Source organism: Bombina bombina, chromosome 2 (genome assembly GCF_027579735.1).
Source record: "Bombina bombina isolate aBomBom1 chromosome 2, aBomBom1.pri, whole genome shotgun sequence".
Classification (NCBI taxonomy): Eukaryota; Metazoa; Chordata; class Amphibia; order Anura; family Bombinatoridae; genus Bombina; species Bombina bombina.
Window position 1 is genome coordinate 442,245,131 of NC_069500.1, and position 27,700 is coordinate 442,272,830.

The window sequence follows — 27,700 nt, forward strand, 5'->3', positions numbered from 1 at the left end:
GCAGATTTTAAACGTAAGTGCCAACTTTTTATTTTGGGTCTGGGAATGGATCTCAGAAGAAGTAGAGCACTTTATTTTACAAAGTGGGATCATAACTCCTATTAAGGGAGGGGACCCTGTGACAGCAAGTTGGAAGCAGGCACTGGGGCTAGAAGGGCATAATCACTAGGGCTAAGTAAGGTACTTAGTAGGAGGTGATAACTAGATTTTCTGTTAGTCTCAAACGTCTGGTGGACATATTTGGGCTAACTGATTCTGTCTGCAGAGCATCTCTATCATGCAGTGGCAATATTTTACCTCAGGCTGGGCAAGAGGTTAAGTTATCTACCGGTGGCTTAATGTTTTCAAACTGTAATAATGGCGACCGGGAGTTTGGTACTTGTCACGCCCACGATGTGTGGAGCTTGTTTCGCACCGTTTTGAGCTGCGCACTCTATTTTTCTGAGGAGAAAGGTTAAATGCCGACCGCTAGTGTGATGCTTATCTCCTAGAGGGACGGAGCTAGGCGCTGTCTTTGGGCTGTGCTATCCATATTAATTTCGGCAAGCAAGCTCAGTCTTTACTCTTGTCTTAGGGACCGGACAGCATCACAACTGCATTCCGGATCCATTTATAAATAAAAGTGCAACTATTTTTCTTTATGTGTAGCTCTGTTTTAACAAAAAGTAAAGTTGGAGAGGTACTTGGTTTCTGTGAGATGGTCGCCTCATATTGTATACCAAGTTAACTTTCTTCTGCACAGTAAAATATAAAGTTACATTTCAAAATTTAAAGACACAGGACCGTTTTTATATGTTAATTTTTTTCTTTACAAAATGTAACATGTTTTTGTGTTCAACTCTTCCCTTGTGAATCGGAAGGAACCAAGGGGTCCTACTAGTATCTATTTGTTGAATCAGAAGGAACCAAGAGGTCCTACTTGTGTCTATTTGGTTCTATGTGTTGATGTCAATGTGCTTATTGACATTACTCTCTCTAAGGCGCATGCTGTTTAAGAGTTTATTGAAGATGGTCAAGTTATGCCATTAATTTCTCTTAATGTGTCCCAAATAATTTATAGCCCACATGCAGTGCCCTGCGCTTCCTTTCATACTCCACCTGGAGTTACCTTGCATTTCATGCATTGTCTGTTTGTCCATACTGTAAAAAGTACAAAAGTACATATATTCATTCAATATTCCGAATTTTTCTACCTGTATATGAAAGAGGAGGATACTTCGGTAGTATGAGGGGGAATTTTTAAACTTAGATGGGGTAATACCTTTATCTGATCCTGAGGTTGCCTTTCATTTAATTTTAGCTTGATTTCCTCCATTAGTAACTTGTGTAGGTTTTTTAGCTACCCTGGAAGACTCCGACACTACCGGCGTTGTCTATCCTAGAGAGCCCAGTTAATTATACTAAATGTGCCGTTCATGGTGAAGTTTTTTTTCTTATACCATATAGGGTTATACCAGGGCTTGCAATGGCAGGCAGCGGTTTGCATTACTACCCTCACTAGTGCGGTGGCATATTGATTTGATGTGTTGTCTGATGCTTTTTGGACAGAAACTTCTTTGAATGAAACCCAGGATAGGGTAACAGCTACTTATACTGGCTAATTCTTTTTTTACAGATGCTTCCCTTCAAGTTATCAATCAGGGAAAATAGATTTTGGGTTCCTCTATTCTAGCTTGCAGAGCCTTAGGTTAAAGCCTTGATCTGCGGAGGTGTCCTCTAAGTCTAAGCTTCTAACTTTTCCTTACCTTGTTTGGACCTTACCTGTCGGAAATTCTCTCCAATATCACGGGAGGTAAAGATCTGCTTCTCCCGCAGGATATGAGTTTCAAACAAGGACGACAGAGCAATTTTATTTCCTTTCGGAATTAAAAAAAAAAAAAAAAAAAAACATTTTTCCTTTTCTGCCTCCGAACAGGATCAGATTAGGCCTGTATGGAGACCCAATCGATGTTGGAATAAGGGAAAACAATACAAGAAACCAGCTGTTGAATGAAGCACAGCATGAAGGGCATGCCTCTGATCTGGATCTTGTAGAGGGCAGACTTTCCTGCTTTGCTCAGGTTTGTTTTCGAGACGTTCAGGATCCCTGGGTAATAGAAATAGTGTCCCAGGGATACAAGTTAGAATTCAAGATTTTTCCTCCCAGAGGCAGGTTTCTGTTTCAAGATTGTCTGCAGACCAGACAAAAGAGAGAGGCGTTCTTACAATGCGTAAGAGACCTTTTCAACCTGGGAGTGATTGTTCCTGTTCCAGTTCAGAAACAGGGTCTGGGATTTTATTACAATCTATTCGTAGTTTCCCAAAGAAAGAGGGAACCTTCAGGTCAATTTTAGATTTCAAGAATTGGAACACATTTCTCAGAGTACCATCCTTCAAGACAGAAGCTATTCATTCCATTCTCCCTTTGATCCAAGAGGGTCAATTTATGACAACAGTGGATTTATAGGACGCGTACCTACATGTTCCCATTCACAGGGATCATTACAAGTTTCTACGGTTTGCTTTTCTAGACAAACCCTTGTAATTTGTCTCTTCCCTTTGGTCTTGCCACAGCTCCTAGAATTTTCTCAAAAGTTATGGGATCGCTGTTGGCGGTGCTTGGGTTTCGGGGCATTGCAGTGGCGCCCTATCTGGAACTTACTGGTACAGGCGCCATCCTTTACAACAAGCAAGATTTCATACGGAAATATTGTTTTCCTTCCTGCAATCTCACGGTGGGAAGGTAAATTTGGGTAAGAGTTCCTTAGTCCAAAATATAAGGGTAACTTTCTTGGGAACCATAATAGATTCTCTATCGATGAAGATTAAGTCAGGACATTAAAGATTTTCGATACTTGTCTAGCTCTTCAGTCCACTCCTAGACCATCAGTGGCTCAGTACATGGAGGTAATCGGGCTGTTGGTAGCGGCAATGGACATCATCCCATTTGTTCGGTTCCATCTCTGACCTCTGCAGTTAAATTTGCTTAGGTAATGGAACGGAGATTATGCAGATTTGTCTCCTCGAATCCATTTGGAGCAGGAGACAAGAGATTCTCTTCAATGGTGGTTGTCTCTGGATCATCTTTTCCAGGGAACCTGCTTTCGCAGACCATTTTGGGTGATTGTGACAAAAGACGCCAGCCTTTTAGGGTTCCCTAATAGGCTCAGGGAGTGTGGACTCAGTCTGTTCTTCCTATAAACATCCTGGAGCTGAGAGCGATCTTCAATGCTCTTCTGGCCTGGCCTCAGTTAAAAAATAGTAAACAATCACATATATTCCAATGTTGTGATGTGATGAATCCAAACTTAAAAAGTGATGCAAAACCTTGTAGGTGGTCAAATGAACCTTAGAGGTAATTGATTATAAATGGTGTTCTGAAATCCTGTGAAAAGAAGAAATATACAACATAGAGCAGTACTGTATACAAATAATTATAGAAATGTTATTTGTATACAGTACTGCTCTATGTTGTATATTTCTTCTTTTCACAGGATTTCAGAACACCATTTATAATCGATTACCTCTAAGGTTCATTTGACCACCTACAAGGTTTTGCATCACTTTTTAAGTTTGGATTCATCACATCACAACATTGGAATATATGTGATTGTTTACTATTTTGGTTTTTTGCTTTTCACAAATTTATTATTTTTTATTTTTTCATATTTTTCATATTTTTGCACTAGGATTTGTTTCACACTCAATCGGATATTTTGCACAAAATTTTATTTTTTGGAAATTGGACATTATTGGGACATGTAAGATGGACTAATGATAAACGATATTTGATATTTGTCTTCCATTACAAGCATTTTGTTTGTCACTATTAGCAACTTATTATCATTTTTATTTTATATTTTTCACGTTGAATACTTTATTGTAACCCCTTGATTGGAGTGTTCTCACTTAGCACTTTGTCACAATTTAATCCTTATATACTTCAGTATTCCCTTAGAGTAGCATCTAGGAGTCATATCTGTATCATAATTTAATTTTAGCTATAACATTTTATTATAACCAGCTATCAGACATTAGATTTTAACATTGATCTTATCATTGCAACTATCATATTGCTATTTTTAATGTAAATTTGCTTACATGGATCCATGTCTTATGTATAATTAGTGTTATATCATATATATTTTTTTTCTGTTAATTTTTATATGTGATTTTGAATATAATAAACCTTTTTATGTACACACATCCTTCAGATATCCCAATCCTCAATTTCGGTTATCCAAGTAACCCTCTATAATAATATATTGACGGACCTCAGTGAAACCACTCTTTTCTAATACCTAATTCCTCTGTTTGCGCTTCTTCCTCGGGTCATTGCTTGGATTAAGCAGGAGAGGACATCAGTGATTCTCATTGCTCCTGCTTGGCCTCGCAGGATTTGGTATATGGATCTGGTAGATATGTTATTTCTGCCACTGTGGAGACTTCCGTTGAAGGACTTTCTAATTCAAGGGTCCTTCTTTCACCCAAATTTAGTTTCTCTGAGGCTGACTACTTGGAGATTGAATGCTTAATTTTGTCTAAGCAGGGTTTTTCTGACTCGGTCATAGTGACCATGATTCAGGCTAGCAAGCCTGTAACTAAAAGGATTTACCATAAGATATGACGTAAATATCTATTTGGTGTGAATCCAAGGGCTACTCATGGAGTAGAGTTAGGATTCCTAGAATTTTGTCTTTCTCCAAGAAGGTTTGGACAAAGGCTTATCGACTAGTTCCCTAAGGGGTAAAATATCAGCATTATCTATTTTGTTACACAAGCATCTGGCGGAGGTTCCGGATGTACAATCATTTTGTCAGGCATGTGTTTAAGCCAGTTACTCCTCCATGGAGTCTGAATTTAGTTCTTAAATGTCTTCTGGGGGCTCCATTTGAGCCTATGCATTCCTTCGATATTAAGTTGTTATCTTGGGAAGTTGTATTTCTTGTTGCTATTTCCTCTGCTTGTAGAGTGTCAGAGCTCTCTGCTTTTCAGTATGAGTCTCCTTACCTTATTTTCCATTCAGATAAGGTAGTTTTCTCCAACATAGGTGTGTCCGGTCCACGGCGTCATCCTTACTTGTGGGATATTCTCTTCCCCAACAGGAAATGGCAAAGAGCCCAGCAAAGCTGGTCACATGATCCCTCCTAGGCTCCGCCTACCCCAGTCATTCTCTTTGCCGTTGTACAGGCAACATCTCCACGGAGATGGCTTAGAGTTTTTTAGTGTTTAACTGTAGTTTTTCATTATTCAATCAAGAGTTTGTTATTTTCAAATAGTGCTGGTACGTACTATTTACTCAGAAACAGAAAAGAGATGAAGAATTCTGTTTGTATGAGGAAAATGATTTTAGCAACCGTAACTAAAATCCATGGCTGTTCCACACAGGACTGTTGAGAGCAATTAACTTCAGTTGGGGGAACAGTTTGCAGTCCTTTGCTGCTTGAGGTATGACACATTCTAACAAGACGATGTAATGCTGGAAGCTGTCATTTTCCCTATGGGATCCGGTAAGCCATGTTTATTACGATTGTAAATAAGGGCTTCACAAGGGCTTATTTAGACTGTAGACCTTTTTTGGGCTAAATCGATTGATATTAACACTTATTTAGCCTTGAGGAATCATTTATTCTGGGTATTTTGATATAATAATATCGGCAGGCACTGTTTTAGACACCTTATTCTTTAGGGGCTTTCCCAAAGCATAGGCAGAGTCTCATTTTCGCGCCGGTGTTGCGCACTTGTTTTTGAGAAGCATGGCATGCAGTCGCATGTGAGAGGAGCTCTGATACTTATAAAAGACTTCTGAAGGCGTCATTTGGTATCGTATTCCCCTTTGGGTTTGGTTGGGTCTCAGCAAAGCAGATACCAGGGACTGTAAAGGGGTTAAAGCTTAAAACGGCTCCGGTTCCGTTATTTTAAGGGTTAAAGCTTCCAAAATTGGTGTGCAATATTTTCAAGGCTTTAAGACACTGTGGTGAAAGTTTGGTGAATTTTGAACAATTCCTTCATGTTTTTTCGCAATTGCAGTAATAAAGTGTGTTCAGTTTAAAATTTAAAGTGACAGTAACGGTTTTATTTCAAAACGTTTTTTGTACTTTCTTATCAAGTTTATGCCTGTTTAACATGTCTGAACTACCAGATAGACTGTGTTCTGAATGTGGGGAAGCCAGAATTCCTATTCATTTAAATAAATGTGATTTATGTGATAATGACAATGATGCCCAAGATGATTCCTCAAGTGAGGGGAGTAAGCATGGTACTGCATCATTCCCTCCTTCGTCTACACGAGTCTTGCCCACTCAGGAGGCCCCTAGTACATCTAGCGCGCCAATACTCCTTACTATGCAACAATTAACGGCTGTAATGGATAATTCTGTCAAAAACATTTTAGCCAAAATGAACCCTTGTCAGCGTAAGCGTGGATGCTCTGTTTTAGTTACTGAAGAGCATGACGACGCTGATATTAATATCTCTGAAGGGCCCCTAACCCAATCTGAGGGGGCCAGGGAGGTTTTGTCTGAGGGAGAAATTACTGATTTAGGGAACATTTCTCAGCAGGCTGAATCTGATGTGATTACATTTAAATTTAAATTGGAACATCTCCGCATTTTGCTTAAGGAGGTATTATCCACTCTGGATGATTGTGAAAATTTGGTCATCCCAGAGAAACTATGTAAAATGGACAAGTTCCTAGAGGTGCCGGGGCTCCCAGAAGCTTTTCCTATACCCAAGCGGGTGGCGGACATTGTTAATAAAGAATGGGAAAGGCCCGGTATTCCTTTCGTCCCTCCCCCCATATTTAAAAAATTGTTTCCTATGGTCGACCCCAGAAAGGACTTATGGCAGTCAGTCCCCAAGGTCGAGGGAGCGGTTTCTACTTTAAACAAACGCACCACTATTCCCATAGAGGATAGTTGTGCTTTCAAAGATCCTATGGATAAAAAATTAGAAGGTTTGCTTAAAAAGATGTTTGTTCAGCAGGGTTACCTTCTACAACCCATTTCATGCATTGTCCCTGTCACTACAGCCGCATATTTCTGGTTTGATGAACTGATTAAGGTGCTCGATAGTGACTCTCCTCCTTATGAGGAGATTATGGACAGAGTCAATGCTCTCAAATTGGCTAATTCTTTCACTCTAGACGCCTCTTTGCAATTGGCTAAGTTAGCGGCTAAGAATTCTGGGTTTGCTATTGTGGCGCGCAGAGCGCTTTGGTTGAAATCTTGGTCGGCTGATGCGTCTTCCAAGAACAAGCTACTAAACATTCCTTTCAAGGGGAAAACGCTGTTTGGTCCTGACTTGAAAGAGATTATTTCTGATATCACTGGGGGTAAGGGCCACGCCCTTCCTCAGGATCGGCCTTTCAAGGCAAAAAATAGACCTAATTTTCGTCCCTTTCGTAAAAACGGACCAGCCCAAGGTGCTACGTCCTCTAAGCAAGAGGGTAATACTTCTCAGGCCAAGCCAGCTTGGAGACCAATGCAAGGCTGGAACAAGGGAAAGCAGGCCAAGAAACCTGCCACTGCTACCAAGACAGCATGAAATATTGGCCCCCGATCCGGGACCGGATCTGGTGGGGGGCAGACTCTCTCTCTTCGCTCAGGCTTGGGCAAGAGATGTTCTGGATCCTTGGGCGCTAGAAATAGTCTCCCAGGGTTATCTTCTGGAATTCAAGGGACTTCCCCCAAGGGGGAGGTTCCACAGGTCTCAGTTGTCTTCAGACCACATAAAAAGACAGGCGTTCTTACATTGTGTAGAAGACCTGTTAAAAATGGGAGTGATTCATCCTGTTCCATTAAGAGAACAAGGGATGGGGTTCTACTCCAATCTGTTCATAGTTCCCAAAAAAGAGGGAACGTTCAGACCAATCCTAGATCTCAAGATCTTAAACAAATTTCTCAAGGTCCCATCGTTCAAGATGGAAACCATTCGAACTATCCTTCCTTCCATCCAGGAAGGTCAATTCATGACCACGGTGGATTTAAAGGATGCGTATCTACATATTCCTATCCACAAGGAACATCATCGGTTCCTAAGGTTTGCATTCCTGGACAAACATTACCAGTTCGTGGCGCTTCCTTTCGGATTAGCCACTGCTCCAAGGATTTTCACAAAGGTACTAGGGTCCCTTCTAGCGGTGCTAAGACCAAGGGGCATTGCAGTAGTACCCTACCTGGACGACATTCTGATTCAAGCGTCGTCCCTCCCTCGAGCAAAGGCTCACACGGACATCGTCCTGGCCTTTCTCAGATCTCACGGCTGGAAAGTGAACGTGGAAAAGAGTTCTCTATCCCCGTCAACAAGGGTTCCCTTCTTGGGAACAATTATAGATTCCTCAGAAATGAGGATTTTTCTAACAGAGGCCAGAATAACAAAGCTTCTGGACTCTTGTCGGATTCTTCATTCCGTTCCTCTTCCTTCCGTAGCTCAGTGCATGGAAGTGATCGGGTTGATGGTAGCGGCAATGGACATAGTTCCTTTTGCGCGCATTCATCTAAGACCATTACAACTGTGCATGCTCAGTCAGTGGAATGGGGACTAGACAGACTTGTCTCCAAAGATACAAGTAAATCAGAGGACCAGAGACTCACTCCGTTGGTGGCTGTCCCTGGACAACCTGTCACAAGGGATGACATTCCGCAGACCAGAGTGGGTCATTGTCACGACCGACGCCAGTCTGACGGGCTGGGGCGCGGTCTGGGGATCCCTGAAAGCTCAGGGTCTTTGGTCTCGGGAAGAATCTCTTCTACCGATAAATATTCTGGAACTGAGAGCGATATTCAATGCTCTCAAGGCTTGGCCTCAGCTAGCAAGGACCAAGTTCATACGGTTTCAATCAGACAACATGACGACTGTTGCGTACATCAACCATCAGGGGGGAACAAGGAGTTCCCTAGCGATGGAAGAAGTGACCAAGATTATTCTATGGGCGGAGTCTCACTCCTGCCACCTGTCTGCTATCCACATCCCGGGAGTGGAAAATTGGGAAGCGGATTTTCTGAGTCGTCAGACATTGCATCCGGGGGAGTGGGAACTCCATCCGGAAATCTTTGCCCTAGTCACTCAGCTGTGGGGCATTCCAGACATGGATCTAATGGCCTCTCGTCAGAACTTCAAAGTTCCCTGTTACGGGTCCAGATCCAGGGATCCCAAGGCGGCTCTAGTGGATGCACTAGTAGCACCTTGGACCTTCAAACTAGCTTATGTGTTTCCGCCGTTTCCTCTCATTCCCAGGCTGGTAGCCAGGATCAATCAGGAGAGGGCGTCGGTGATCTTGATAGCTCCTGCGTGGCCACGCAGGACTTGGTATGCAGATCTGGTGAATATGTCATCGGCTCCACCTTGGAAGCTACCTTTGAGACGAGACCTTCTTGTTCAGGGTCCGTTCGAACATCCGAATCTGGTTTCACTCCAGCTGACTGCCTGGAGATTGAACGCTTGATTTTATCGAAGCGAGGTTTCTCATATTCTGTTATCGATACTCTTGTTCAGGCCAGAAAGCCTGTAACTAGAAAGATTTACCACAAAATCTGGAAAAAATATATCTGTTGGTGTGAATCTAAAGGATTCCCTTGGGACAAGGTTAAGATTCCTAGGATTCTATCCTTCCTTCAAGAAGGATTGGAAAAAGGATTATCGGCAAGTTCCCTGAAGGGACAGATTTCTGCCTTGTCGGTGTTACTTCACAAAAAGCTGGCAGCTGTGCCAGATGTTCAAGCCTTTGTTCAGGCTTTGGTTAGAATTAAGCCTGTTTACAAACCTTTGACTCCTCCTTGGAGTCTCAATTTAGTTCTTTCAGTTCTTCAGGGGGTTCCGTTTGAACCCTTACATTCCGTTGATATTAAGTTATTATCTTGGAAAGTTTTGTTTTTAGTTGCAATTTCTTCTGCTAGAAGAGTTTCAGAATTATCTGCTCTGCAGTGTTCCCCTCCTTATCTGGTGTTCCATGCAGATAAGGTGGTTTTACGTACTAAACCTGGTTTTCTTCCGAAAGTTGTTTCTAACAAAAACATTAACCAGGAGATTATCGTGCCTTCTCTGTGTCCGAAACCAGTTTCAAAGAAGGAACGTTTGTTGCACAATTTGGATGTTGTTCGCGCTCTAAAATTCTATTTAGATGCTACAAAGGATTTTAGACAAACATCTTCCTTGTTTGTTGTTTATTCAGGTAAAAGGAGAGGTCAAAAAGCAACTTCTACCTCTCTCTCTCTTTGGATTAAAAGCATCATCAGATTGGCTTACGAGACTGCCGGACGGCAGCCTCCCGAAAGAATCACAGCTCATTCCACTAGGGCTGTGGCTTCCACATGGGCCTTCAAGAACGAGGCTTCTGTTGATCAGATATGTAGGGCAGCGACTTGGTCTTCACTGCACACTTTTACCAAATTTTACAAGTTTGATACTTTTGCTTCTTCTGAGGCTATTTTTGGGAGAAAGGTTTTGCAAGCCGTGGTGCCTTCCATTTAGGTGACCTGATTTGCTCCCTCCCTTCATCCGTGTCCTAAAGCTTTGGTATTGGTTCCCACAAGTAAGGATGACGCCGTGGACCGGACACACCTATGTTGGAGAAAACAGAATTTATGTTTACCTGATAAATTTCTTTCTCCAACGGTGTGTCCGGTCCACGGCCCGCCCTGGTTTTTTTAATCAGGTCTGATAATTTATTTTCTTTAACTACAGTCACCACGGTACCATATGGTTTCTCCTATGCTAATATTCCTCCTTAACGTCGGTCGAATGACTGGGGTAGGCGGAGCCTAGGAGGGATCATGTGACCAGCTTTGCTGGGCTCTTTGCCATTTCCTGTTGGGGAAGAGAATATCCCACAAGTAAGGATGACGCCGTGGACCGGACACACCGTTGGAGAAAGAAATTTATCAGGTAAACATAAATTCTGTTTTTATGTTCTACATTAGGATTTCTTCCTAAGGTTGTTTCTCTTCAGAACTTTATTCAGGAGATTGTTGTTCCTTCCTTGTTTCCTAATCCTTCTCAGAAGGAATGACTCTGTACAATTTGGACGTGGTCCATGCTTTAAATTTTTCTCCTGCAGGCGACTAAGGTTTTTCGTCAGTCTTTTCTTTGTTTGTGGTTTTCTCAGGAAAACGTAAGGACAGAATGCTACGGCTACTTCTTTCTTTTTGACTGAAGAGTATCATACGTTTTGCATATGAGACTGCTGGACAGCAGCCTCCAGAGAGAGTTACGGCTCATTCCATGAGGGCTGTTGCTTCCTCTTGGGCATTCAGCTTGGGTATTGAATCCCATTAGTAATTAAGAGTATCCGTGGACCAATTGTGTCTTAAAAAAGAAAAGAAAATTTATGCTTACCTTATAAATGTATTTCTTTTTTGACACAATGAGTCCACGGCCTGCCCTGTTCTTTTAGACAGGTTGTGGGTTATTGTAAACATCAGACACCTCTGCACCTTGGCTTTTCCTTTCTCTTCCTAACTTTGGTCGAATGACTGGAGTGGGAGGGAGGGGAGATGCTATTTAACAGCTTTGCTGTGGTGCTCTTTGCCTCCTCCTGCTGACCAGGAGGTGAATATCCCATTAGTAATTAAGATGATCCGTGGACTCATCATGTCAAAAAAGAAATAAATTTATCAGGTATGCAAAAATTTTCTTTTCAGTAGAAGATCTGTTTTATTCCATCACCATCTCAGTGTTGCACCAGGAGGTGCCCTCTTTTTTGTGATTGTTTTTCACAGATTCCTGATACTAAAACTAGTAAACGTTTAAATTCTGTTTGTAAACCTCCTGTGGTTACTCCAGAGGTTTTTCCAGTTCCTGATGCTATTTCTGATATGATTTCAAAGAAATGGAATTGGCCTGGTACTTCTTGTATTCCTTCTTCTAGGTTTAAAAAGTTGTATCCTTTGCCAGCAGTTAGGTTGGAGTTTTGGGGAAAAATCCCCAAAGTTGATGGGGCTATTTCTACTCTTGCCAAACGTACTACTATTCCTATGGAAGCTAATACTTCTTTTAAGGACCCTTTAGATAGGAAACTTGAATCTAAGGAAAGCTTATTTATTTTCTGGCTACATTCTTAGGCCTGCTATATCCATGGCTGAAGTCGCAGCTGCATCAACGTTTTGGTTGGAAAGCTTAACGCAACAGGAAACAGATCCTGATTTGTCTAGCATTGTTCGCTTGCTTCAACATGCTAATCATTTTATCTGTGATGCTATTTTTGATATCATCAATATTGATTTTAAAGGGACAGTCTAGTCCAAAAAAAACTTTCATGATTCAGATAGGGCATGTAATTTTAAACAATTTTCCAATTTACTTTTATCACCAATTTTTCTTTGTTCTCTTGGCATTCTTAGTTGAAAGCTTAACTTAGGAGGTTCATATGCTAATTTCTTAGACCTTGAAGGCCGCCTCTTAAGAATGCATTTTAACAGGTTTTTCACCACTAGAGGGTGTTAGTTCATGTTTTTCATATAGATAACACTGTGCTTGTGCACGTGAAGTTACCTGGGAGCCATCACTGATTGGCTAAACTGCAAGTCTGTCAAAAGAACAAATAATGTAATCGCTAAACATGCAAGTCTTTCAGGTTGGGGAGCTGTATGGGAATCTCTGACAGCACAAGGGGTTTGGAAATCTCAAGAAGTGAGGTTAGCAATCATTATTTTAGAACTCCGTGCTATTTTCAGGGTTCTTCAGGTTTGGCCTCTGTTGAAGAGAGAACCATTTATTTGTTTTCAGTCAGACAATATCACAACTGTGGCATATGTCATTCATCAGGGTGGGATTCACAGTCCCCTAGCTATGAAAGAAGTATCTCAGATACTTTCTTGGGCAGAATCCAGCTCTTGTCTAATTTCTGCGGTAAATATCCCATGTGTAGACAATTGGGAAGCGGATTAACTCAGCCGTCAGACTTTACATCCGGGGAAGTGGTCTCTCCATCCAGATGTTTTTTTTTTTTTTCAGATTGTTCAGATGTGGGGTCTTCCAGAAATAGATCTGATGGCTTCCCATCTAAACAAGAAACTTCCCAGGTACTTGTCCAGGTCCAGGGATCCTCAGGCGGAGTCGGTGGATGTGTTAGCAGTTCCTTGGTTTTACCAACCTGCTTATATCTTCCCGCCTCTAGTTCTTCTTCCAATAGTGATCTCCAGGATCATCATGGAATAATTGTTTGTCTTTCTGCTAGCACCAGCATGGCCTCACAGGTTCTGGTATGTGGATCTTGTCCGGATGTCCAGTTGCCAACCTTGGCCACTTCCTTTAAGACTAGACCTTCTGTCTCAAGGACCATTTTTCCATCAGGATCTCAAATCGTTAAATTTGAAGGTATGGAAATTGAACGCTTAGTGCTTAGTCATAGAGGTTTTTCTGACTTAGTAATTGATACTATGTTACAGGCTCATAAATTTGTTTCTAGGAAGTTTTATTTTTGAGTTTGGAAGACTTATATTTCATGGTGTTCTTCTCATAAATTCTCCTGGCATCTTTGGTCTCTATCAAGCCTATCATTAAATCAATCTCTCCTCCTTGGAGTCTTAATTTGGTTTTGAAGGCTTTACAGGCTCCTCCTTTTGAGCCTATGCATTCTTTGGATATTAAATTACTTTCTTGGAAAGTGTTATTCCTTTTGGCTATCTCTTCTGCTAGAAGAGTTTCCAAATTATCTGCTCTTTCTTGTGAGTCTCCTTTTCTGATTTTCCATCGGGATAAGGCAGTTTTGCAGACATCATTTTAATTTTTACCTAAAGTTGTGAATTCTAATAACATTAATAGGGAAATTGTTGTTCCCTCTTTGTGTCCTAATCCTAAGAATTCTTTGGAGAGATCCTTACATTCTCTGGATGTTGTAAGAACTTTGAAATATTATGTTGAAGCTACTAAAGATTTCAGGAAGACTTCTAGTCTATTTGTCTTTTCTGGTCCTAGGAAAGGTCAGAAAGCTTCCGCCATTTCCTTGGCATCCTGGTTAAAGCATTTGATTCATCAGGCTTATTTGGAGTCGGGTCAGGCCCCGCCTCAGAGAATCACAGCTCATTCTACTAGGTCAGTTTCCACTTAGTGGGCTTTTAAGAATGAAGTTTCACTTGATCAGATTTGCAAAGCAGCAACTTGGTCTTCTTGGCATATATTTACTAAATTCTACCGTTTTGATGTATTTGCCTTTTCGGAAGTAGTTTTTGGTAGTAAAGTTCTTCAGGCAGCTGTTTCAGTTTGATTCCTCTGCTTATGTTTTAAGTCTTTTCTTTTCAATTATGAGAAAAACTTATTTATTTGGATGTGGATTTAATTTTTTCAGTGGAAAATGGTTGTTTTTATTTTTATCCCTCCCTCTCTAGTGACTCTTCTGTGGAGTACCACATCTTGGGTATTACTATACCGTACGTCACTAGCTCATGGACTCTTGCCAATTACATGAAAGAAAACATAATTTATGTAAGAACTTACCTGATAAATTATTTTCTTTCATATTGGCAAGAGTCCATGAGACCCACCCTTTTTATGGTGGTTATGATTTTTTGTATAAAGCACAATTATATTTCCAGTTCCTTTTTTTATGCTTTTTACTCCTTTTTCGATCACCCCACTACTTGGCTATTCGTTAAACTGAATTGTGGGTGTGGTGAGGGGTGTATTTATAGGCATTTTTAGTTTTGGGAAACTTTGCCCCTCCTGGTAGGATTGTATATCCCATACATCACTAGCTCATGGACTCTTGCCAATATGAAAGAAATGAATGTATCAGGTAAGTTCTTACATAAATTATGTTTTTTTTACTGCAACTGTTTTTCGATATCCAAACTCCACCACTGTGGTACAATCTACCACTTACCTTATATGGAGGAGCCAATCCATGCTTTAGTCCTTAGACAGCATGTCTACCCACAGTCATAATGTTAGTATAAAGTGTATTGTTTTGCAGTTTTTATTAGTTTAAGTCATTTATGGAAATAAATGCAGCAGGGTTTGACTTGGGAAATCAGCAGTGTGCATAAAACTCTGAGAATTATAAAAATAAAATTAAAAATAAAACACTTTTTAAAGCAAAATTACCTAAAAGGAGAAAAATAATTAAACTGTATATTGCAACGTTGATTCATTACACAAAACTAAACATTTTGTATAAAAATCTCAAGATGTTTAGTGTCCATTTAACACTTAATTCAGAAAAAAATATAGGGGATGTTTTTATAAAGAAAATATGCTTTGTTTATGTGAAATTGTTCTTACTATGTTTCTCTATGGAGCATTTGTTCTCTAGTCTTAAAATTATTTAAATTTAACAATCTCATTCAATAGGAAAACCTAATTCTTACAGCAAATACCCTAATTTGTATGCCAATATAAAAATACTGTAATATTGTAACATTTTTCTAAAACATTCCTTTATTTTTCAGGGTTAAACTTACAATCTTGTATTTAGGGCACAACCTCTGTTTCCTTGTATTAGCAGCGCTCTGTTTAGTATACATCTGAACTGTATTACTGTCTGCTCTTCTGCCATATTTTTTTGAGAGGCTGAGCTACAAATTCACAACTGCATTTCAACTTCCCCTTCATTTCCCTGCTTTTCCTGCTTCACTGCTGTATCCATTTTTTTTATTTTTTTTGGCATATTTCTAACAAAATGTATTAGAACAAGATATGAGACAAAAAAATTCTTATGGGATTTGCCACCTGCACGATGTGTGAAATTTGTGGCTTTGGCTTATTATCTGCATGCTAAAGAATCAAGCAACTTTTTATAGAAGTCTGCTATAATCTTTAATGAAATTGCGCCACCATCTGGTTTGTTTCAAAACTGTATGAATCTTTCACTGTCAGCTCTTGATCACTAGGAAGCAATTTCATGTCTGTATTTTATTTAGTGATGACCATTTCACAGGAATTCATCTTCATGATCTTGTGACCTTGGTAATGATGGTTTAATCATGAATTGTGTAGTTAACCTTCGATCAAGCACGTTGTATTTATTCTGCTTGTGAAGACTTGCATTGATTTCATATTGCTTGTTTAGAGCTTTTACTGATATCATTTTATAGCATAGTTCTTGTTTTCCTTTTTTAACAGAACTATGAATTAATAACATTTTAATGCTCACTTAGACATTTTAATGTCACATTTGTGTTTTTATTATTCTGTAGAAATCTTGATTAAGCTCCCTTTTTGTGTAAAGTACGGATTTTGTGTAAAGTACTTATAAAACTGCTTTTCACATCAGTAAGATATTGCATACATATACAATTATTTATTTGTTGATACATTTTTATATGTAATAAGGCAGAGTAATTAAGTTATGGCTGAGAATAAACTCATTTTCTGTTGATTTATCCTCGATCTACAGGGATACATTTGCATAAATTAGACACATTTTTATTCACACCTGAATACATTTGCTGTATGCGAATAAATCGAACTGACAAACCTTTTTCCCAACTGACATTCTAATGATTCCTCCAGACAATATAAGAATTCTCAAAATGGTTGTAATAAAAACCATTACTCAGCTATATAATAATGCCTATTTTAATTATATATGCCTTTTTATTATCTTTTCTTTTATTGAGGCAGTATATGAGTATAGAAGACAAACTTGTGCTGCTTTTTAACTTAATAATAATAATAATAATGTTGGTTTATTCATTACAGAGTGGTCAGCTTGAACCACTTCTGTCTAGGTTCACAGAGGAAGAAGATCTGCAGATGAAAAGAATGTTACAGAGAATGGATGTCCTTGCAAAGGTCAGAGACATATTGCTTTTTCATTCACTTGAAATATTGTAAGTTTCCTACTGTACTTGCTGTTAGGTGACAATATATATTGCAGCACAGCAGAGGTGAAAGACTATGACAAACACACAGCACAAAATAATATAAACTGATGCAACAAGCAGAGGTCAGTATTGAAAGGAGTCCACAGTCGATAATATGTTCTGACAGCCTCATAATTAAATCTGCTTTCTTAGAACACAACTTGGTACGTGCACAGTGAATTGGAATTTATATTAAACATTGAGAACAGGAAAAAAAGGGGGGGATAAGGGAGTTCTCAACATGTGCAAGAAAGTGAAATCAATAATAAATGGCAGAGAATAATTTTAAGGCAAACCAAGACCTTATGGCCTACTTAATACTTGTGTATTTTAGCCTTCTTTAAAAATATAAATTTAGTTTGATCCTCCGGTTCTTTTATATCTCGGATAGCCGAGCACATTTCAAAAAGCAAATGTTAATTCCTTTCAGTATTACATGCAAAGTCTTCACACACACTTGGAAAAAAGGTAGTTCTTCCATTCATCTGTCAAACATAATATTCACTGAGTGACACCCTTATACCAGGTAGGCCTGCAGACACAGACACAACATTCAATGTGAATGATATTATGGTGGCATGTAACTTGTTGTAATGCTTTTATTTAAGTACTTTTTATGTATGCAGGAACAACCTATCGCAACTATCTGCCATGTAAAATCCGATATGTTGCCTCTTTCATTTGTTTATTTAAAAAGCAACTAACGGTAATTTTCTTTAAGCTTTGCTAAATACATAATTATTGGAGAGGGGGTTCCGCTTTCCTTTTTTCATATTAAGGTTTTATGATTGTATTTTTTTTACTTGAACTTCCTTTCTTGGAGTGCAAGAGTCCTTTATGAGAAGTGCTACATTAATCCCTTTATTACTTATTTATTAGTGTTGCGCAACCAACACTGTTATGATAATGTACTTTTTACCTCAATGTTTACCTTGTATCTAGGCCTCTGCAGACTGCCCCCTTTTTCAATTCTTTTGACAGACTTGTATTTAACCAATCAGTGCTGACTCATAAATAACTCCACAGACGTGAGCACAATTTTATCTATATGGCACACATGAACTAACTCCCTCTAGCTGTGAAAAACTGTCAAAATGCACTGAAATAAGAGCAGATAAGAGATGGCCTTCAAAGGCTTAGAAATGATCATATAAGCCTACCTAAGTTTAACTTTCAACAAAGAATACCAAGAGAACAAAGCAAATTTGATGATGAAAGTAAATTGGAAAGTTGTTTAAAATTGCATGCCCTATCGGAATCATGAAAGTTTAATTTTGACTGTCCCTTTAAGTTCTATTGTTGATTAATATTACTGTGTAAAATCCATTTCTTTGCAACTTAAAAAAAAAAAATTCACCCCCATTATATCTGGTATATCATTTTGCTTGATCGACCATTATCAACCATAATATACTGAGTTGTCACAGCCCCTGCATGAAGGTGTCAGTAAGAATTAGGACTGAGATATAATTTAGTATTTAGGTTTAATTGTACTTCTGTACTGAATATAGATTTTATTCTCAATCTGTAGATAAATATACTTTTTTTTACTATTGAAAGGTTTCTGTTCACATATATTCTTATGTACTCTTCACTTCCCCATATTTGCATCTCTTTGTATTGCATCATCATATTTATTTTAGTGGCATTTAAATAATGAAAGCGGTTTATAAGGAATTTTGAGAAGTATGTCTTGGTGATATACAACCATTAACACTGGAAACCGCTGCTTAAAGGGGCATGAATGTGCAAAATGAAAATGCTCTAAAGTGTTAGTTCATTTTATTATTGCACTAAAGTTTGCATATAGTCAACTCTAGAGCAGCAAAGCCCTACTGGGAGCTAGCTGAACACATCTGGTGAACAAATTACAAAAGGCAAATATGTGTGTCCGCCAATCACCAGCTAGCTCCCAGTAGTGCATTGCTGCTCTTGAGTCTACCTTTCAATATAGAATAAATACCAAGAAAATAGCATTTTCATATGTCAAGGGAAAAGTCTCCTCTTAAAATTGTACATTGACGTGTGGGATTCAACTAGGAGGAGGCAAAGATACCCCAAATACCAAGAGCTTTTAAACCCTCGCTGCTCCCTGCATATCTCAGTTTTATATTTGCTTCCACGGGAGTAGTTGAAGACTTGAGGTGCTCTGATTCTTTGTTGAAAGGGGTTCTCAGACCTGTGTGTGACCCATAATCCCCTTGACACAACTGACCTTTGGTTAGAGGATTATTGGAATACTGTGATGCTATATTTCCCTATGGGATTTAGTCACAAGACCTGTCCCTTACCCTCTTCCTGTTGGGTAGTCATTGTACTCCTAAAAGAGATCCCCTGCTGTTGGTTGCACTGCATTGGGTGAGCCCTCTACTGGATGTAGTCTGTCTGCAGCTAGGTAAGCACAGTGGAGAGGGTGCCTCTCAGGTAAGTATAAGAGCGCTCACATAACTTATAGGATATAAGTAGGTACATTTCTCACATATATAGCATAGCCAGGGGACAATCCAAGTATCACACAAATGTTATTTCATTGAGAGATGTTCACATTATATTTATTGACATTATGGGCTAGATTACAAGTGCAGCACTATTTAGAGCTTTCGCTAACTGTGCTAGAAATAAACTTTTTGCGTGTGTCAGGTTGCGCTGGTATTACGAGAGCACAGAAAGCCGAACTTGGAATATCGTATGTGCGTTCACGTATTCCCCCATAAAAATCAGTGTGTGTGTGGGGGGGGGGGAAACGAACACCTCACTCTCACGCAAACTGATGTGCCCTAACCCACACATTCCAATGTTCTGCATATATATATATATATATATATATATATATATATATATATAATGGCAATTTGGTTTTAAATATATATATATATATATAAAATAATCAGCACTTGCACTAAGCTCTTAGCACGGTGGGGTTATGATTGTATGGTATTGTTTCTTTTAGCAATATCTCCCACCAGGAGAGTTTCTAAACTGTCTGTTCCCTTGTGAGTCTCCTTGCCTTAATTTTTTTTTACCAGGATAAGGCTATGCTACAGACTCAGTATTGCTTTCTTCCTACTATGTTATCTCCTGAAAACCTCAATCAAAATGATGTTGCAGCTTTGTTATGTCCCAATCCTAAAAATTCTAAGAAGAGACTTTTACACAAGCAACTAAGTACTAATTTTTCATGTCCTTGCAAGGACTCCCCCTAAATGTATTACAGCCCATTCCAGTATATCAGTTTCTACTTCCTGTGCGTTCAAAAACTAGACTTCTGTTGAACAGATTTACAGAGTTGAAACTTGGACTTCTTTACTTCCCTTTCCTAAATGTTATCGTTTTGATGTTTATCCCTCTTCAGGGGCAGCTTTTGGCAAAAAAAAAGTCCTTTTTGTCCCACCCTTATCCTCATGGACTCTACAGCTTGGGTATTGGTTCCCACACGTCAAGGCTCGTGGACATCTTAAAATAAAACATAATTTATGCTTACCTAATACATTTTTCTTCATGGTGGTGAGAGTCCATGAGACCTGCCCAGTAGTATTTAAAAATTTATTTAGCAGCAGATTTAATTTGCACCTTTTTATGCCCTGCTTTTTTTCTTTCTTTCCTTCGTTTCTGTTCTACTCTTCTTGGCTATACATTTGACTGAGATTTGCAGCAAAATTGGAAGGTTTAAAAACTCTTGGTATTTGGGGTATTTTTGCCTCCTAGTGAACAGGAGTTGAATCCTACATGTCGAGGCTTGTGGACTCTTGCCGCCATGAAAGGAAGTAATTTGTCTGGGAAGCATGCATTGCTTTTTGTATTTTAAAATAATTATTGCTTTTGTATAAGCTTTATATAAGCTTTGTATATTTAAAGGGACATTGTAGTACAAAAATGCAACACTCTAATTGATTTGTGTGTTATTTTAGCACTACCTAGTAGTGGTCGGGAGCTACAGAGAACTACTAGTCCCAAGCAGACACAGGTGATAAGCCACTCAGTAGTGGCAGTCACACAATCCTTCAGTGCAAAGGGGCAATATGCTTATAATAAAGTGTTAATAATATCATGCATAATTTGTTTTGCCCTTGATCCAACTTTAGTTTACTTGTGAAAATGTTGCTTTCCCACTGCCTCAGAGAGTCTGATCTGTGACCATACTAAATGCTACACTGTAATTGCTTGATCAGCCTATGAGCTTATGAATATATATCCTAATTGGCCACAGCCAAGCATATGAGATAAACACTCCCTAAGGTGTGTTCCTGCACTGCAAAACAAGGCAATTGTTTTATTATTATTTTGTAGGCAAATCTTTTACACTGCTTAATTGTTACATACTATGCATATATTTGAAAAATTAATGTCTTTCAGTAAAGAGGTCAACAAAACCTTAGTATTCCTTTCCTGATGACCTTAGTCCCTATTCTGGTAATTATTACAGCACCACATAACGAGATTACAATGAAAAATAAAGACTTCCTAAAAAACATTCCTTGCCTGATTGGCATGTAGCAGTGTAAAGGACAATGACTTGTATTTTATATGTTCGTTACTAGCATCATCAATCTGCATTGTATCTTGCCTGTAATAGCTTTTATGTTGAAAGCATTACAGTTGGTCAAGTGCTGGTGCACACTTCATTTTTTACAGCTTCATTAATATTTAGATCCAGCATTGCTATGATGGGCTGTAAACTTTGTAGTTCAGCTGAAGCAGTAAATCAATGCCACAATATTTTACACATCTAAGAGGGTAGTTCAAGTCTTTAGAAATGTCAGCAATATCTGCAAGTCTGAGAAACTCCTTAATAAGCACTAATTTAAATAAATGTGTAGATGCCAAACTGTAATCTTCCATAATGAAATGCAAACAAATACATTCTTGCAAGCTTAGAAGAAGCGGTTTTAGTCACTCGTTAGCGTCGCTAGTCATCGGCATCCCGTTTACCGAGCAATCTGTAGCTCTTCAAAAACTGATTTATTATGAACATGCACTTAGTGTGACCTTCATAAAGGAGAAGCAGATTAATTGTCCTAATTATAACATGATTGTGTTGTTTAAATGTTGCTGTTGTAAAATGAGATTTGAGAACTACTAACCACTCAGTAATTTTGGGAAGAGTAGAGCATTTATAATGCTAGAAATGAACCTTTTGAGGTATCTGAATCGTTTTTTTATCATACTTGAAATATACCGCTGGATAAAACTTCTAGTTTCATTATTATTATGAATAATGCAGTTTTGACGGAGAACCTGTATTGATATTAAAATTAAACATTTTTTTAAACTAATTGAGCGAGTGAGGCATCCAGAATAAAAATAAATTTACCATCTCTTCTGCCTACAATGACATATATATGAAATAACATAAAAAATCTTTAATAGATACAATGCTTGTTTTTACAAGTACGTCTATTTATTTAATGCAATACAGATCATTCTCTCATGGTAAGGAACACAAGCATTACATTCTTACCTGCAATCCATACATTGAGGAATATCAAACATGGGCATTATTTTAAAACAACCAATGTGCTGTAACATTAGCTGATTGGTTATAAAATGCAATATTTAGCATACCTTAAAGGGACAGTCAAGTCCAAAAAAACTTTCATAATTCAAATAGGGCATGTCATTTTAAACCACTTTCCATTTTTTTATCCCCAATTTTGCTTTGTTATCTTGGTATTCTTAGTTGAAAGCTAAACCTAGGTAGGCTCATGTGCTAATTTCTTAGACCTTAAAGGCCTCCTCTAATGTGAATGCATTTTGACAACTAGAGGGCATTAGTTCATGTGTGTCATATAGATAACATTGAGCTCATGCACGTGAAGTTACCTAGGAGTAAGCACTGGCTAAAATGCAAGTCTGTCAAAAGAACTGAGATAAGGGGGCAGTCTGCGGAGGCTTATATACAAGGTAATCACATTAATTATGCATAACTGGGGAATGGGTAATAAAGGGATTATCTATCTTTTTAAACAACATAAATTCTGGTGTTGACTTTAAATTGGTCATTTCCAGTTTTATTCGGTATGTAATATAATGTATATGTGCTACTGGTTCAAGGAAAAAGGATGGTTGTTGTAGTGAATGAACTGTTAGTCAAATATATAGAACTATTTATTTTATTTCATTTCAAAAGGTTGTTCTTCAGCCTCCTTCATTTTAAAAATAAACCTATAGATTTTTACAAGCATTAAAACGTATGCATTACTGGACCATTTGAAGGAGACCTAAGATATCCAGCTGTATTATTTAGGAAACAGATGACCACTGGTTCATTTGTCTCTACTAGCATTAGTATAAATGACTTCTAATATCCTCAGATAAATTCATGAACTAAAGATTATTTTGTTTTCTCTGCAGAAAGCTCTGGAAAAGGGTGTGCGGCTAATGGTGGATGCAGAACAGACCTACTTCCAGCCTGCAATCAGCCGATTAACATTGGAAATGCAGCGCAAATTTAATACTGACAGCCCAATTATCTTCAATACATACCAGTGCTACTTAAAGGTGAGAGGTCACAACAGTAAGTGAAAGTCCAATTCATTTCATCTGTCAGTATGGGGTAAAAGAGTTTGCATGAAAGCAAGGCCCTTCTGTGCTTGATCCATAACAAATGAAATCTATTACATTTAAAGACCTTTTGACATTTACCACATGTATGGTTGTTTGTAAAAACACATGTAGTCTGCAATGTTATGGTGAACTCCTTAGCGCAAGGCCTGTAGATCTAAATTACATCTGATTACTGCAACTGCTACAGTAAATGCAGTATAAAAACTGTTTTTAAAATGGATAGGAAGAATCATCATTTTATAGATTGCCTATAATGTACTAAAAATTAAGATTCTGCAGCAGGCTTCAAAGTTCTAGTAGCTGTCCTCTCTATGGATTGCAGGTTATAGCAATATAACAATGTAATGGTAAGTAATAATTACCTCAAAAAAATATTACATAAAAAATAAGCTACTTGTTGACAATTTAAATCTGCTGCTTTGAGAATGTAAATGTTGTCTCTGAGCAGTGTGGAGGTGGGATAGAATTATGCTGGAGCGTTCTTGAGTAGGGTAGGAAATAAAACCGATATAAGATTAAAAAGGGGCAATGGGACAGAGATCCTAATTCTGGATTACTACAAGTCGCAGTACTATTTGAAGCTCTGTTAAAGGCACCTTTTATTTGGATAAGTCACGATGTTGTTCGCAGCAGGTAGGAACTGTTTCACTACCTACATGTGTAGCTCATTAAAGGGACAGTGTATTGTAAAATGATCCCCTTATTGTGTTTCCAAATACTTGTTTATACCAGTTGCAGAATTTAACATGTATGGGAAATTGTTCCTTTAGGTACAGTATATTTGTGAATATAAAATAATTGTTTCTGCTAACTGAAACTACAACCCAATACAGTGGGTTAATCTTGTAGGGAGAAAATACCTCATTAACTTATCAGTCTAATTATTTACACAAAGTCCTCCTTATCTTCTTTATTATTGTTTATTCAAATGCCAGTACTTACAGAGAACAATGAAAAATAAACACTTTAGTACTCCCGTATCACAGCCCCCCACTGGGAGTATTATTTTATCTAAATCTCCTTGTTTACTTGTTTTTGTTTTTTAGTTTTGTTTTTTAAATCCAGAACTTAAGTTCAGAAATGTTCAGTATGGGTGGGGATACATTAGGCATTATCAACTATTTCAAAAGAGAAAATAAAGATGAACAAGCTATTTGTGAGCAATTTATTATTCTCCAGTTGGTAAAACTGATAACTGGAAACACTTTGAACATGATAAATTATTACACTGTCCCTTTAATTTGCTGTTTTTCATATTGAGCCCCTGCTGAACAAACTTTCTGTGAGTTATGCTTTGACGCATGAACGTGGTGATGTTTGGTTGATTTATTTGCTTACAACTTATGTTGTTGTACTGTAATTTAATTTGTTTCATCTGTCTGTTATCATGGTGGGTAAAAATTCTTTTCTTTTTTTTCTCGATTTCCAAACTTTTTGTCATTGTTCAAATCAACCAGTGAGCAGTTGATACCTATCAGCTGTAGACAACATGCACTCACTATTAGTTTCACTTAATATTTATGGGGACATTCCAGCCAAAATTGGAATACACATGAATGCAGTTAAGTTTTGAATAGAAGCATTGTTGTAATATACATGGTTTAGTTCTAATAAAAGATATAGCTTATTATGTATACAAAAGAGAAAAGGCTCAGCATGTTTACAAGATCAGGGTTAAAGGGACATAATACGCATATGCCAAGTCACTTAAGTGATGCAGCATAACTGTAACAAGCTGACAAGAAAATATCACCTGAGCATTTCTATGTAAAAAAAGGAAGATATTTTACCTCAAAATGTATTCTGCTCACCAGAGTAAGTGCTGTGTAAACAGTTATACTTCAGCCGCTGTACAGCTGCGAGTTGGAAAAAAAAAATTGTGCATCAACAGTGCTTTGCCTTTGCTGTGATCTCATGAGATTTCATAGAACTTACTTAAACTGAATAGGAAAATAACATGACTGTGCCTGCACATGACATGCACACTCCCTAGCTTGTCCTGGGGCAAACATCCTGACTGGCTGCTTAAAGTCTCTTTACAATGGGGTGTGAATACTTAGGAAATTTGAGGTAAAATATCTTCCTTTTTTAAATAGATATGTTCAGGTGAATTTTTCTTGTCAGCTTTTTACAGCTATGCTGCATCAGTTTCAAGTGCTTCAACATTTGGGTATCATGTCCCTTTAAGTAAAAAGTAGTTAAAAAGGGACATTTCAGTCAAGATTTAAATGCACATAAATAAATTACATTTTTGAGAAGAAACATCTTTACAATATAGTTGTATTGGCAAAAATGCTTCTAATAAAAGTTATCACTGTTTGAGTGTTAACATTTTTCTCTGCACGTGCATGTTTGATGCATAGCTAGATATTCTTAGTGCACCAGCATTTTAAACACAATTGCTCAGAGAGCATACGTTGCTTGCACAATCTAGCAACGACTCAATTTGTTAATTGCTGGCATGATTCTAGCCCCAATGACTCTCTGAGCAGCTGCAGAATTTACATTTCTGGTACACTGATATCTAGATATGCACTATGCTTCACATGCACTTGCAGAGAAAAATGAAAAATAAGTTTTGCCAATTCATGTATATTGCAAATTTGTTTCTATTTAAAGATGTAATTCTTCTATGTGTATTTAAATTTTGACTGAAATGTCCCTTTTTAGCCACTTTTACTTAACCCTGATCTTGTAAATATGCGGAGCGTCTTCTCTTATATATACATAATAGAAACATTTTGAGTACTGTGCCTTTTAAGTATTTCATAAAAATGTGTTTGTCTATAAATTTATAGCAATACATCTAGTTCCTTGAGTGCAAAAAGGTTTCTTATTCCATGCAACTGACACCCTCTTAATCATATATTTGTGTTTAATTTTTTTTAATCTTTTTCTCTTATTAATAAATGCAAATTAATTAGGAAGCTTATGACAACGTCACAGCAGATGTTGAGCTGTCTCGACGTGAGGGTTGGCATTTTGGTGCCAAACTGGTGAGAGGAGCCTACATGCAGCAGGAAAGAAGTCGTGCAAAGGAAGTGGGCTATGAGGATCCAATCAATCCTACATATGAGAAGACCAATGAGATGTACCACAGGTATGTATAATAATCAAAGATCCATACAGTTCACTCTTTATTAGCTGTCCTGCATATGGCATTTTCAATCCACGTGCCACTTACATTTTTGCAATCTTTTTGATATAAATACAAGCCTAAAATAAATCAGTGGTGTATAGATACATGTATGCTTCACTGTAGAAACATAGAATGTATTAATATTTAAATCAATTAATGAGAAGCTGCGCTCCAGGGGATGAAAACACAACATAAACTTTATTAATTAGCAAAATACATACAATGACATACAGGCATATTTGCATCATAGAAGCAGTGGATCCTTCTTCCTGGTTTAAGTATAATTTTTCAAATGTCCATATCTCTGGAATGTAATAACCAATTTAGGTTAAATCTGGCAGTATAGACAATCAATACAAAACCCCAAAGTGTTTTGAGAGTGGATTGGCATGAAATTTAATTTATTTTAGTGCCTTTTAGTTTTAGAGCACATACATCTAGATATTTTTTTTTTCTAGAAAGTGGGAAAATTATTTCTGTTTGTGGTATTTTAAAAATCTAACAATTTTGGTGTGCGTATACAGAACTTATTTTTCTCCATTTGGTGCTTGGGTAGTTTGAAAAAATAGAAGTGTATAATGAGGGGATACAATTTGTTTCAGATTTAGGAGCCTGCAAAAATATTGAGGAGACAGACGTAGAATATTCTATAAAGTTTCTTACAACCGAAGACGGGGGGCTCCTGTGATTTGTCTAGTCCTGTATTAAATTAGGATTTTTTTTTTTTTTTAAATCATGTTTCTTTTATTGAGGTCTTTTAGTAAAAGAAAGAAAAAGCATATACAATATATCACTTCCATCCTGTTACAGAGGCATTAGACATATCAAACCTTATATAAAAAAATAACATCATGCTATGAAAAATAGTATGACCCTATGTGAAGGAAACGGATAAATAAAATAAGAAAAATATTGGAAACCTCATTTTTTTTCCTTTTCCTTCTTTTATTATTAACATATATAACTGATATGAAGCCACCTTGTAAACATTGCGTCCAATATATTTAAACAATAATGGTGGTATGATAACTAAAGTACTTAGTATGAAATGTAAGAATTTTTTTTATACATTACTGATATGAAACAGTGTCTTTTTTCACATGCATCACATCAGGAAATAAGTTATATATGAGAGAAAAAAAAAGGTGGTAACACTATAGAAAGTAACTAATTTTACATGATTCTATATAACTTTCAGACCAGGCAGACCAAACTTCAC

The 27,700-nt window shown here is 37.8% G+C and overlaps 1 protein-coding gene across 1 annotated transcript in view; it reads left to right on the forward strand.

The window, feature by feature from the left end:
- PRODH (proline dehydrogenase 1) overlaps nt 1-27,700 on the forward strand; it is a 432,246-nt gene that overhangs the window by 346,402 nt on the left and 58,144 nt on the right. Inside the window, exons 9-11 of the mRNA XM_053702069.1 lie at nt 16,615-16,707; nt 23,130-23,276; nt 26,267-26,442. Coding sequence (XP_053558044.1) covers nt 16,615-16,707; nt 23,130-23,276; nt 26,267-26,442 — 416 coding nt within the window. The remainder of the gene's footprint in view (nt 1-16,614; nt 16,708-23,129; nt 23,277-26,266; nt 26,443-27,700) is intronic.